The sequence below is a fragment of the Orbicella faveolata genome, unplaced genomic scaffold, assembly GCF_042242905.1.
Source record: "Orbicella faveolata isolate gen_17 unplaced genomic scaffold, um_ofav_v1 contig_12, whole genome shotgun sequence".
In the NCBI taxonomy this organism is placed as follows: domain Eukaryota; kingdom Metazoa; phylum Cnidaria; class Anthozoa; order Scleractinia; family Merulinidae; genus Orbicella; species Orbicella faveolata.
Genome location: NW_028301539.1, coordinates 16,961,507 through 16,975,708, shown reverse-complemented (window position 1 = coordinate 16,975,708; position 14,202 = coordinate 16,961,507). Strand labels below are relative to the sequence as shown.

Sequence of the window (14,202 nt, the reverse complement as noted above, 5' to 3'; positions counted from 1 at the left end):
ATAATAATCCGTGTTTATCTTCTCCATCCTTAACCGTCCTTGTTCCTTTATGGCTTATTATTATCTTTTTGGTGTTTTCTATCATAGTAATGTACTATTTTCAGCTTACTATCTTCAATTTAATGGTAATTTTGTACTCAAAATACCATGACCGAGCTCCTTTAAAAAGGTATCTGCCATCTTACCCGATTGCTTGAATTGTTTTGAACAGTTTACAAAGCTGTCATTGTACAACTGACGCTGGTCCTCCATCAGGTCGACCTTTATTACATGATCATGTTTTGCAGGAAGCTGTTGAAGAACCTGAAGAATGAAACGATTCGCCAAAATAGCGAGCAATAAGTTCTTTCTATTCAATAAATCGATCCTGATTACAGAATGCAGTTCTTGAGAATACAGCAACTGATCAGTCAGTGATCAGCTCAGGTCTGGTAAGGCGAAACTGAGGGCGCTTTCCATTCAACCAAAAATTCCGGATTGAATTTCTAGTGGCGAACGGAACAGCAATTAACGGAATTTTCGGAAAAGAAGACAACCTTGCGAGGTGCACGCACTTTTTCGAAAAATTCTTACCGGAAATTTCCGTTCCCGGGATCTTGAGAATTTTCGGATGAATTTTTTTGCATTTCGGAAGTTCTACAACTTTCGGATATTCCGGAAACTTTGCAAGGACATTTTCATATCATTTGCCAACGTTTCGAAAGTTCAAGAAGTTTTGGTTGAATGGAAAGCGCCCTGGTTCAGGTCAGAAGTTAGGCGTTTTGAACTGTGACCAAAAAACAAGCAAATTTGCATTCCATTTCGGATCAAATTAGCTGACCCATGCAGTAGTATGAGCCTATCCTGTTTTTGCTTTTAAGTAATGAGTACTTACATCTTTCTTGAGTCTTCGTAGTACAAAAGGTTTCATGATCCTCTTGGCTTGAGCGACTGTGGCCTTCTCATAGTTACTTCCTGGTTCACCATTCTACGAATACAAAACAGTGAAGTGCAGTAAAATTAATCTTAATTAATTCTTAGCCGCAATAAATCGCGACGGAGGTTAATGTAACTTAGGCCCCGTCCATACTACGCCCATGAAATTTGAAAACGCAACAACCATCGGCCATTTAATTTTGGATTTGTGTTTGAAGAAAACCCATGTGGGGAGGGGGGGGGGGGGGGGGGAAATCACATGATTATTATTGTGTCAAAAAAAAAAGCTCTGTTTTCAAAATGTTTTTCATTCACAAACGCAAAGCCAGCATTTTCAAATTCCTCCGGTTTGAAGAGCGTTTTCGAAAAGCTCCGTTTTCGTGACGGATTAGCGTGGACAGTAGGCCTAAACATAGAAATAAAGATGCGTTTTCAAATTCACCGAGGGTCTTTAATCAGATTCAAGTAGATAAACAGCTCAGTGCAATCAGTGGAATACCAAGACCGATTTGTTATCAATTCGTTGAAAATACTCGCTAATTGGAATCAATCAATACTGACAAATCTAGGTTTGAGGAACACAAGGTCATTGTTCAGGACTATTCAATGATCTAAGTGTCAAGGACACTTCAGCGATATTCAAGTACTGGTTTTCCTCACAATCACATGCAAAATTTGTTTAGCTATATCTAGGGGTTGACATGAAACGTGGGAAGCATGGTGAACTACATGTAATAGTTAGCACGCTGGACTCCGAATCGAGTGGTCTGGGTTCGAGCCCTGGCGGGAGACATTGTGTTGTGTTCTTGGGCAAGACACTTTACCCTCACAGTGCCTCTCTCGACCCAGGTGTATGATAGGGTACAGGCAAATTTAATGCTGAAGGGTAACCCTACGATGGACCAGCATCGCATCCAGGAGAGAGTAGAATTACTCCTAGTCGCTTTGTGCTACACAAACCGGAGATAAGTTCTGGGCTTATGGGCCACCGGTATCCCTTTGCGCGCGCTCCATTCTTCCATTAGAGGGGCGTCCGAGATGCGACCGGAAAAATTCCATGTTGATGATGTACATGTAACTTTAGGTTAGTTGGCGTTTCTTACACGGCAACATTCAAAACAACCAACCAGAGGCGTCACCCCCGATTAATGTGGGGCTACGCCATGTCAAATTTCAGACTGCTCGGCGACATGAAAGAAGAATGACTGTGCAAGAGAACGTCTGCTTATCACGTTGAGAGACTGAAAAACAAGACAGTAAGATATTTGTACCATTCTGCTGTTGGAAAAGAGTAGTTTGATCCCTTGTACACTTTCACCAAACATGCAAGGCATCACAAAGCTTAGAAGAGACATCAGTTCCAATAAGTTGTTCTGTAGCGGGGTCCCTGTGAGAAGAAGTCGTCGACGGGCCTGGAAAACACAAAACAGGAAAAATTAACATATGTAAAAGCTGGTGAAATAGATGAAAAAGATTTCTTGTTGTGGATTTAACAGTAGAGGAAATCTCTAATAGTCACAATTGTTATTCACTATACATGCATGCACAAATACCGAGTCCGGTGTGATATTGTTCTCGTTTCCCACATTATTTGTACTCCATTGCGGGTGCTATAGTTGGATTATAATAGCGAGATACACAGTGCACCTACCTTGACCTTCATAAGTCCCTGGTATCTCTGTGACTGCATGTTCTTTAACATGTGCCCCTCGTCTAGTACCACATAGTGACACTTAAGTTTTCGCAAGAATGCACGGTCATCACTTGTAGTGGCAACAGCGTAGCTTAGGACAAAAGTGGCAAAATTACAATCAGATAGGAAAGGATGCTCAGTTTTCATAACTTTGTACAGTACAGGAATAAGCGAGTTCACAGCAGCACTTCAGTTCTACGATTCCCTAAACTCAACCCAAGTGGGGCAACATCTCCACTTGAAACAGCCAATAGTTCTCTCAACCATAATAAAATCATATGGCTAGCTCCATGAGCAGGCAAGATAAACTGAATCCTAGGCTGCGATTGGCTACCCGAGCGATGGGATTACCCGTTTTATCCTGAAAGAAACACTGCTCTTTTTCCATGTAATAAATCCTACATATTGACCACGCTTGTTCAGTCAAGATGGTTGGATATTCAGTCAAGATGCATGTTTATGGACCTTGACTCTGTCTCTGTCTATAACCATGCGAAAAGAAGATAAATAAATAAATAAAAATTAATAAAAATAATGAAAATAAATAAATAAAAATAACTTGACAAATAACCAGTCATCTTGACCTCACGCTTGGTCAATAACCCATATGTATCACACAAGCACAGTATACTCTGAAGACAAACCTATTCATTAAGAGTTTAGCTACCTTAATTCTTAAATTGACAATTAGGCTCAACCCGTTTTGACAGGGGTGCTACTACCAGTGAATACCATCAATCAATTCAGCTCACAATAAAATGGCATAATGTTAATGTCGGCTCTGTTAGAATGTGCTGGTAGTCAGCAGTGTTTTCCCTACAGTAAATTATTGCTAATTTGCTAGCTGCTTTTTGCATGGGAGTTTACCAAGAGAGGATGAGGAGTAAGCGAGTTAATCCCCCATATGTAGGCCTTATTCCCAAGATAATGCCTCTAAAGCTATTTTTAGACATGGTACCCAGTTCTTCTGTGGATAATGCTACCATGTGAGGTATGTGGATGTTGTCATGGATGATAAAACTGTGTGTAAAGCTGCTTGGACTGTCCTCGTTAGCAAACTCTGCATCAAAGGATTGGCTATTTCTAGACTCTCCTGGGATTTCCGAAACCAGGCGTGAGTGATCTAAAAGTAACTTAACAGAGAAATATCTTACTTTGGGTTTAAGGCCTCTATGGAGGATGACTCTCTCATCCTTCATCTTCTCTTGAATTCACCTGGTTCACTAATCCTGACTAACAACAAATCCATCTATAGACTTTACTACATATATACTACAGTACATCTGTCATCCTGCCTGTGACTATGAAACATTATTAGTAACACGATTTTAAATGCACTCACGTGGTAATAATAATCTCAGGTTTCACTTCTCTATCAAGCACCTCATCCTGCAGGTGACGTCTTTCCTCTTGACTCCCTGTCCAGTTTTAAATTCAACATACACACACACAAAAAAAACATTTAAATCATGACAAGATCTTTAGCAAGACAGACATCTTGCATCTATCCTAGTTAAGTTGCGGAAGAATTTGTTGAAGAATTAGCCTGCATAGCAAGGTGTAATAGGAGAGGGAAAGGGGAAGGGAGATTCAATTTTCTCTGTCAAAAACACGATGGGAATTAACTGTACTTCTTACTGACGAAAGTGACTATAATACATACGCTTTAGGGATCAACAGTTCAAATAAGTTATAACTAGGCTAAATACTCTAATTTTGTATTAAGAAGTCCTGGTTTCATTCCGCTCGGAGCATTATTGTACAGTACGGTGCGGTGCGGTGCAGTAGGGTAGGGTAGGGTAGGGTACAGTACAGTGCGGTATACCAGTTAATATTAAAATAGTGGTATCAAGCAAATGCTCATGACCAACCACTGGCAGATATGCTACACTGTAGACGTATGCTCATCTTCTTGCCATAAGCTAATAACACTGAGGGTTTACCCAGGGCTCGAAAAAAAACTTGAATTAAAGCTTGCCCTTAGGAAGAGCATCTCTCAAATAATTATTGCTTGCCTGGGCAAGTCTTAGTTGGTTCTTTTAATGATTTAGTTGACAGATGACTTGCTTGATCTCTTGCCCATCAGGCAAGTGAGAATGAAGAGGCATTTGCCCAGAGGGAGAACCTACTTGTCCTGGATGACCGGACAGCCTTTTTTTCAAGCCATGTATTACCACAACAGCAGTGTTATCTGTCAAAACGCCCTTAATTTCAGCTTTGGGGCTAATAACTAGAAAATGAATTTGGTAGCCTCAATTGCCTATAGTATTCATCAATGATCAGCCAGCTTGTTAAGATACAACTTTTTGAAAAGACCAAAAGAATTACAAAGAAGAGATTCAGAGCCACACATTACAATTCACTATGAGAATTAAAATCTAATTTGACAGGACTTACCATAGTATAAAAAGAATTCTATTGATGGACACCATTTCTTGGTTTCCCTACACCAGTTGTCTGCAATTTATCGACAAGCAAAATTAACTCTGAAAGATAACTTTCAGTAAAATCTAAATATTAAATTCATTACCATCACAACAATCAATTATTCCAACAGTATTAAAACAATGACATACAGATGTACCGTAAAGAAGCTACGATAAGACCTCTGAGACCTCTGATTACAACTCTGTCCTAGAAATAACTGCATAAAATTTTATTCACACTCAGGGCTCGAAAAACACTCTCAAATTTTGCTTGTCCTGGGCAAGTCTTGAGTTTGCTCTTTCAATGCTTTAGTTAGCAGGCAGCTTGCCTGATCTCTTGCCCAGCGGTCAAGTGAGAATGGAAAGTTAATTGCCCAGCAGGAAAACCTTCTTGTCTCTGACGACTGGACAGCACTTTTTTTTGAGCCCTGCACACTGTCAACATGAGAATTCATGGCAATACATTTTAGTTACCATTCCTTGCAGTTACCAATTGGGAGAGAAAAACAAATAATCAAAAGGAAACCAAAAGAATTTTCAAAATTCTGACCTAGTGTTGATGATGGGACAATAATCAGATGAGGGCCTTCTTCTCCAGTTTCACACAAGTGAGCAAGAAAAGCAAGGGCTTGAACTGTTTTCCCAAGACCCTGCAGAAAAATTGATAGCTATTTAGTACTTGTAATCTTTTAAATATTCACTACATGAATGATCCTGTTTATTGGTCATAAAACTGAAGGTTCTTATCATTTTCATCAGTCAAGAATGGAAAATGATAAATACAGACGACCATGTCCACACAACTGCCACCTTTCTATTCTGGCCACATATTTTTGTCCTGGGCAGTTGAGATCTAAGATCCTCTTTTAAGAATTTATTAGTTAAACCTTGTTTTAATCTTAACTCCTGTGGAAGACAGGCCTTTTCAGTTGTTGCTCCTGAACTGTGGAATGAACTGCCACAAGATGTTAAATTAACTAGTACGGTAGAGATTTTTAAACGCCTACTCGAAACTCCTTTTTATTTGAGCTTACATGTATACATGTAACTTACGATGCACTAGTCTATAAGTATTTTGTATGTTTCAGTAGTGTAAGCAGCCCTTTTAGAAAAGGCGCTATGTAAAATAAAATCTATTTATTTATAATAATAATAGTAATAGTATAGTAGTAATAATAATAATAATAATAATAATAATAATAATAATTATTATTATTATTATTATTATTGAAAGATTTGTGGCTCTTACTAATGGCCAGTAAACTCTGTCTCCAAGGTGGCCAGTGTAGAGAGGTTCAACTTAAAAAAGTGCATTAAATTATTTAATTACTTTCACTGACAGCAAGTCCTTACCATTTCATCAGCTAATATTCCATTTAGCCCCTGCTCATGCATCACTACCAACCAGTTAAGACTTGTCAGTTGATATGGCTTAAGCTGGAGGCTAAGAGAGATAAACTGTCAAGTTTCTATCAAAAGAACAAATTACTACAATTATCTCAAACCCACTTACAAAAATGACCGTTTTAAAAGAAACTTGTTATCATTATTATTGGACGTAATATATCAAACACGAGAGACAGTGTTTCATGGGATATCCAAGCACCGAGAAGAGAGTATTTTTGACAAAATTTGAGGTGTTTGCATAGCCAATGAAACGCTGTCTCAAGTGTTTGATATATCTTCTTAATCGAAACAAAAACTACGGAGTAAATGGAGAAGTAAAATCATCAAAACCTATGCTAATTAAAACAGGGTATCCAAACCTTCTTCATCGTTGTGATTTCCTATGTTTTAACGTGATGAATTATTAATGAGTTTGAGAAATACACGTACAGTCCTGATTAAACATACATGCATGTTTATCCTAAAATTATAAATGTATGCCTCTGGAATAATAAGACTGATTGTGAGTGTCTTCGCAAAATTCACTGCAAGTCTTATATGAAAAGTACAGAGACTGTTGTCCTGATGATGTGGGCTTTCTGTGATTATGTGGACTTGCAAGCAAATCATCCACAAGTGAAATGTACCTTTTTGCTAATATTTTTGGTTGTGAAGTGATTACAGCTCCATTTTTACCATTTGAAGAATCACCCTCCTCAGCCTGAAAAAATAAATTAAAATAACAACTGCACATTTGTCAACATAGGTTTTTTTTTTTCTTAGAAACCAATCGATTAAACAAACTGAAACAAAACAAGTTCTCCTGCATGAAGGAGTGATGCCCTACATGTATATTGTTAATGACCAAGGAAATCGTCATTTACGCTTACTTACATGTATGAAGCTACCACTGTCATGTATGCTGTTTACTGATCAATCCAACTTACATTTAATCTTGAGTTCAGCATGTCTTGAATTCTATTTGAGATATCTTCGCATTTGTTCATCAAATTCTCAACCACTTTACGCTCCTCCAGAAGACTTTGGCATTTGTCTATTAACTGTAAAGAAAATGACATCTAAAAATATTAAAACAAAAGATTGCAGTGGGAACATACATGTAAGGTAGTGGGGTCACTTTCAATGCATGATTGAGCTTATGTCTGAATATATGCATGTATATTAATAAAGGGATGAAAAAAAATTAATATGTAAGATCTGATTTCATACGCTGTCTTATAAAGGCTCTTTTAAGGTATGGCAGACCAAAGATTACAGTGTGTATGGAGGAGAACTGTTGAAGCTAAGCACAAAGACCTGGGCTGGGTCCAGACTAGCTGAAATGGGCAAGCAAAAGACCATGTAGGATGGAATATTTTACTAAGCACCCTTATGCTCCACTCACAGGAGCAAAGAAGATGGCCATCTCCTGACCAAAAACATAAGCCTTTTTTGACCAATGAGTATAGTACAGTTATACCATATTAATTGGCACATGCAAACTGTTTAGGGTACAGAGTACCATAACAAAGTACTGAGGGAAGACTGCAATGCACATGATGTCATGGCAGCCATATTGGTGTTCCAAAACAATGAAACTGCGGCCATGTTGGTGTTTCTCAAGTGAACACATTAAATTCTGTTGTTTCAATAAATTTGCATGGCTGCTGGACATGCTCTATGGACTAGTAAGTTAGCAGTCCATTCAGGAGGAGTACTTGTAACAACACCTGTACATGTATGTAGCAAAATCTGTTTCTGTAGGCCACCAAAGAAAATGGAGTTGTAATAAGTACCAGCACTGATGAGCTAACTGGCTACAGTGATCTCTTGCATTGGAATGGACCACTAACCCAGTAGACAATCAACTCTCGATCAGCTGCTGTTGTTGTTGTTGTTGTTTTTTTCAGCAGGATTGCCGCAAGGCTTTGAAGGCATATTTTTAATTGGAGTAAGTAAGCGGATGATTTTGCTATCTGATTTGAAATAATCAGATGAATAACCACGTAGAGTAACTGGCCCAGATCATAAATAGGTGTCATGGCTTTTGCCAGTAGTTAGCCCCTCTTGAAAACCCTGTTTCAGTAAAATCAGTCATGAAAGAAATCATACAAAATTACCTGGGATGACAAAGACTTGGCAGAGTTTAGCTTAGAAACCTACATGTAAACGTGTTCAAAATAAATAACAAAATGTCAAGGAAAAGAAATCTTTAACATCTTTACACGTATTATGAAATAAGATCAGATGAACAAAACTTTTGTAGTAAAAGGAATGATGTACATGTACATGTACATGTATTTACTATTGATCTCAGACATCTGTTGAAATGGCTTGTTTTTCAGGCAATTGCAGGCATCGTCTTGTGATGATGAATTTCATGACAGTGTGATGAGTGAATCTCCTGCCGATGGGGAAGTTGCTCCACAGTTTGTTTTGAGTTTTGCACTTTCTAGCAGGAGACAATTCAAGATAATTATGTTACAGAGGAGAGTTTTCAGACAGATGCAAAATTTATGGCATGGATAAGATTTGCCTTGAACTTGCCACGTTTGAGGAATTTGCAACAGCTGTGCTAAAAACTGTGGCCATCCACGCCAAGAGATGTTTGTCAATAGGTGAAAACTTTTTTGGAATCCATAGCTGAAACCAATGGTGTGTGAAAAGGCCTCAAAAAAGCCATTTCAACAGATGTCTGGGATCAATAGTACGAAAAAACCAAAAAAATAACAAAACAAATGAGAGCACATTGCATGTAATTCACACACAAAGACATTTAGAATCACAGTGGAAAAAAAAACAAACAAAAAAGTACGTACAGCTCAGCTTAACAAACAAAAATCAATCTTGTATATACTAGTAATGAATTCAAAAATTTTCGTTGCTGTAAAAAGCAAATACTGTCAAATACTCATTCTGCTTTTGTACTGCATCTGCATTTCAGCCTTGGCAAATTGGTCTGCTTGTTCAATTCTCTCATGCATAGCCTACTGTACATTGTAAACACCCTGGCTTTAAAGAGAACTCCCTTGTTTCTCACTGCTCTTTCTTTGACAACTACATTTATATGCAACCTACACAATGTAATACAGACTGTACGGGTTTGTTAACAGAAACATCCTTACAAGATCATTCCAGGAGTCAAAAGGTCTCATCTTGATAATTTTCTCAGCTTTTTTGGCTGACAAGGTAGGAACAGATGTCAATTCTTGAAGAGAACAGTCATTGAAAAACGACAAAATAGTAACCATCTCCTCGTCATTGAAGTCCTCCTCATCACTCTCATCAGCAATGTAATAATTATTATCTGTGCAATCTGAAAAGACATGAATGTGGAATAGGGGCAGGTATGTTTTGCAAGTTACAGGTTGCAGGTTGAAAAATTGACTTTCAAGTCTGAGTGAATCTACTTAGCACTTCGGTTAGCCTGAATAGCACTCCGGTTAGCCTAAATTAGCTTAGGTTGCTTGCGGTTAGCCTTTATACTGGGGTTTATTTGAGTTCAACTCAAATAAACAAGTCGCTTCGACCTGCAAACTGCAACATATACCTGCTGGTGGAATAGTATTCATTTGGTAAATGAACAGTAAAAATCAATTACATCTTGAAGATTAATAGATTTGTGAATGAATGCATGCATGCATTTATGCAAGAATGCATAGTATTACGTGAATTTGTGCAGTTAAGCCACAGTAGCCTGCACGTCTTAGTGCTAAAGTTATCCTGGAATCCTTGAGAACGAGGAAAGTTTGGGATACTAGCTCATCTGCAAACAACAACCTAAAGTAAGTATACACTCAGCATGTTCCATTGGAAATACACAAATCTGATTGGTTCTCCAGGGCTGCAAATAACAGTTTGTCATTGGCCGACCAAAATTCGCTCACGTCTGACGAAATCCCAACTGTGGTCGGACATGATGTCTGGACCGTAGATCATTTTACGGTAAGGAGGAAATAAAAATCTACCTTGAGTAAATCTTACTTTTTTTGGTGATGTCCAACCACAATTTGATATGTCTGACCAAGATGGTGTCTTAGTTGGACATTAGTCCTACCAAGAGAAAAAATTATTTGCAGCCCTGTTCTCCCGCTGAGGTCTATTTGTAGAAAGAACAATAATTATTATAATAATTTATGCAAATGTTTCTTAAAAGAGAAAATTATACTGTACTCTGAGTTTGATATACTTACCGATAACGGTTACCACAACATCACTGTCACCAGTTTCATCATCTGACACACAAATAACTTCAACCTTGTCTGAAAGGAACAAAATGAACATAATATAATATAATATAATAATAACATACTGACATGCCCACTATAGCCATCATGGTACATGTAGGTCAGTTTAACCCATATGCAGAAAACATCGCATAATTAGTATACTGTATTTACTCACAAGAGCACTGTGACACTCTTTAAATTTTTAGTGTTTAAGTTGTAAACCTTATTTGGGAGTGGAGCTTATTCAGGGGTTCATAAGGGGTGGCAACTGGGCAGATTGACCAGCAAGGCTAATTTAGCCTGTCTAGTTTGACCACCTGGAGGTGAGTTTTCTTATAAAGAAGTTCAGTTAAAAATGAATGCAGAGCTTTCTTTGAAGGCAACATTCTTTAATACTTTTGCTCTTGTGCCGTCCTATGCAGCACTAAATCTGAAGTGCTTGAGTACATCATGATTGCAGTATAAATAATTATACACATGCTGGCAGCATGAACATCAAAATGTGGTCAGTTTACATTGTACATGACATTCACACTGCACTGTTAAAACTGCAAAATCAGTACATCAAATCTTAATCTTAACTTTTTTAAAAATAAAATTTTACAAAAAAAACACCATTAAATTTTTATTCACCTTGATCTGAGGATTTCTCACCAGTACCATCTTCATTGGATGCATCCACTGGTTGTGAACTTTGTGTTGAGTTATTCCTGTACTTATTGTGGTCTAAAACATCGTTATCAAGTTGGCGGGACCTCTTTGTTCCTTTGTCAATATCTTCATCATCTTCAAGAAAACGATGCCTCTTTCTCTTCTTTCCTGAACATTCAAAATTCTTGTCTCTGCAATCAACTTAAATAAAATTCAGTCAATATATTACTCACTGATAATTTTTCACAGCTGTTAACAACACACACACGTTTACTTACTTTAAGTTTACAAAACATAAAAAATACAGTATTTAGGAATACTAGACCATACACTGTAGCTGGTAAAATCCCATCCAGAACAAATAAAAAGCATATAGAAGCTAATAGCTAAATGGCTGCTCTGATCTGAAATTTATAAATTTCATTTAACCAACAAAGTCTTAGCACATCGTGAAAGAGATTGACAGGGTTCAGCTTCTTTAAAAAGATAAAGTTTTCACAAGCCTGCATGCCCATCACTATCAGATTTTATTATCCTTACTGCAGCATGATATTGCCATTATATTTGCTTCTTTTCTTCCGTTCATGAAGAAGACCAGTTCATAAATATCGTAATTGGAGCACAATTCAGGGAGTTAGGGCGTGAGTAATTTCAAAATCTGATGAACATGCAGCACAAGGCTGATTTGGAATGACGAGCATGATTACTCCCTGAAAAAATTATTGTATTCATGACAGGAGGTCCAATATATAAATAAATATAAATATTAAAGAGTCTTTTGAGAACTTCTTTTGATCAAAAAAGGGAGTAGCATTTTCCATAAAGGTCAAAAAATTTAGGAAACATTAAGAAGTAAGCCAAATGTTACAGTGCGCATAATAGACAGGAAAATGGCATAGGTATCCAATAACAAAAGCTTGCAATTAGATACCTGTAATTGGACACCCACGTGAACATGTGCAGATTATGCAACAAATAGGTGCTCGCAGAACCAACGACAATAGGGAATTTTGTTACAGATGATTATTATTGTCATTGTCATCGTATTTATTTCTTTTCTGCCATTTATTAATAAGATATATTAGCCATTAAATTGTAGAAAATGTATGTAAGCTTGAATAAATAAACAAACAAACAAACAAACAAACGAACGAACGAACGAACGAACGAACGAACGAACGAACGAACGAACGAACGAACGAACGAACGAACGAACGAACGAACGAACGAACGAACGAACGAACGAACGAACGAATAAATAAAATTAATACTCTAGAAGATACCAGACTTGGCAGAGCAATCACCACAGTGTAGTATGAATAGTACACCACACCACACTTTTACTAATTTTATATGCTCAACACCTTTCATCAAAAGAAATCAACCAACCGACAAAACAAAGAAAACGTCTGAAATGAATATGCATATTCAATGCGTGATGGACAATACACTGATCCCCAGTCCACGGATTACCCAAATGAACTACCCTAAAATGGACTACATGTAACCTTCAAAATAATATTCCAAATAAGTACTATTTATTGTTCTTAGCTGCTAGTATACTTAAATTACACATAACTTCCGCTTATGATCGTCCTGTACAGCCTCTAAGTACCATTTTGAATAATTATGCTTTAAATAAACAACTGCTGAACACAAAATGGTGCAAAAAGCATAAACTCAAACCAAATTTCATCATTTAATTATCAATGGTTGTTATCAATCAGAGGAACCAATCAGTATCAGGATCATACAAGTGTAAACATAATAACTTGAAAAGCCATTGAAATGTGAGCGAGGAACCCAGTCTAACATTTGATTTAGGAATTGCACATTACTAAACGTAAACTAATGTTACAAGTGATTTTCAGTTTTATTCAATGCGATTCAGTCAGCCACTACACATGCACAAGCTAAACGATGACATGATAGGAGATGACAAGAAATAATGGCTGAATGGTAAACTTTCCAGGAACAATGACAAATTGACAAGGTAGTCAGAACATTCAGTTCCTCTCCATCTATTAATAGCCCTTAATTGTTCCCAATTAATTTGGAGGCAAACAGCCTGAATCTGAATGTTTACAACGCATTTGAGAAAAACACTGGTTGCTGGCGTTATTATTATTATTATGTTATGCTGGCGTTATTATATTTTAGGGTTAGTCCATTTTTGGGTAGTCCATTTGGGTAGTCCATGGACTGGGGGATCAGTGTTTTTTTCCATCACCATATTCATTGAGCAAGTAATTTTTACTGGGTCAGTGATTACAATGCTTTCATCATATTTGCATTGCACTCAATATCCGGCATCTGTAGTACAGGACTAAAGCTTAAGAACGAGTTTTTGCGATTATTTTCATGACAGTTTTATTAGTAATTAAGCCCTCAACTTACCAGAACTTGAAGCCTGTTTATCGCAAACTGAATTGACTGCTTCATCGAGCGAATTAGAACAAGTTATGGCATCGACAAGTTGAAGCCGAGTTTCGCTTGGAAAAATCTCCATCATGTCGACAAGAGTTTGGGCAAGATTTGAATCTGTTAAACCTGTGCTGTCTCTATTTGGGTCAAGTTCACTATTTGCCTCATTGCTAGAATTCGAAGAGCTCTCTGATGAATTATTTTCCGAGCTGTGTTTCGTCGAGTGTGAAGAAGAGGCTGCACATGGCTGATGTGAATTATCACGTGAAAATGCTGAACGCTTTCGTTGATATGCAAACTCGTCCAAATTGAACTCTGACATCTTTTCCACATGCCAACCTTCCGTCCTGCTATTGTGTTGGTGAATTAATAGCGATCTCGAGCTCTACAGTATGCCAGAAATATTTCCCGGCCATTCGTTAATCGCCTCTGAAAATTGCCAAAATCGTCAAAACCGCCAAAAAAGCACAATAGATGA

The 14,202-nt window shown here is 37.5% G+C and overlaps 1 protein-coding gene across 1 annotated transcript in view; it reads right to left on the bottom strand.

Annotated features, from left to right (window-relative positions):
* The window catches only part of LOC110061461 (SWI/SNF-related matrix-associated actin-dependent regulator of chromatin subfamily A containing DEAD/H box 1-like), a 22,192-nt gene extending 7,990 nt beyond the window's left edge, over nucleotides 1–14,202 (bottom strand). The window contains exons 1-15 of the mRNA XM_089282573.1: nucleotides 13,698–14,202; nucleotides 11,283–11,501; nucleotides 10,614–10,682; nucleotides 9,546–9,736; nucleotides 8,541–8,579; nucleotides 7,368–7,481; nucleotides 7,068–7,141; nucleotides 6,388–6,478; nucleotides 5,585–5,684; nucleotides 5,006–5,065; nucleotides 3,951–4,026; nucleotides 2,567–2,699; nucleotides 2,187–2,327; nucleotides 875–967; nucleotides 186–303 (exon numbers count right to left, since the gene is read on the bottom strand). Of these exons, the coding sequence (XP_089138699.1) occupies nucleotides 186–303; nucleotides 875–967; nucleotides 2,187–2,327; nucleotides 2,567–2,699; nucleotides 3,951–4,026; nucleotides 5,006–5,065; nucleotides 5,585–5,684; nucleotides 6,388–6,478; nucleotides 7,068–7,141; nucleotides 7,368–7,481; nucleotides 8,541–8,579; nucleotides 9,546–9,736; nucleotides 10,614–10,682; nucleotides 11,283–11,501; nucleotides 13,698–14,046 (1,867 nt within the window). The 5' untranslated portion in view covers nucleotides 14,047–14,202. The remainder of the gene's footprint in view (nucleotides 1–185; nucleotides 304–874; nucleotides 968–2,186; nucleotides 2,328–2,566; nucleotides 2,700–3,950; nucleotides 4,027–5,005; nucleotides 5,066–5,584; nucleotides 5,685–6,387; nucleotides 6,479–7,067; nucleotides 7,142–7,367; nucleotides 7,482–8,540; nucleotides 8,580–9,545; nucleotides 9,737–10,613; nucleotides 10,683–11,282; nucleotides 11,502–13,697) is intronic.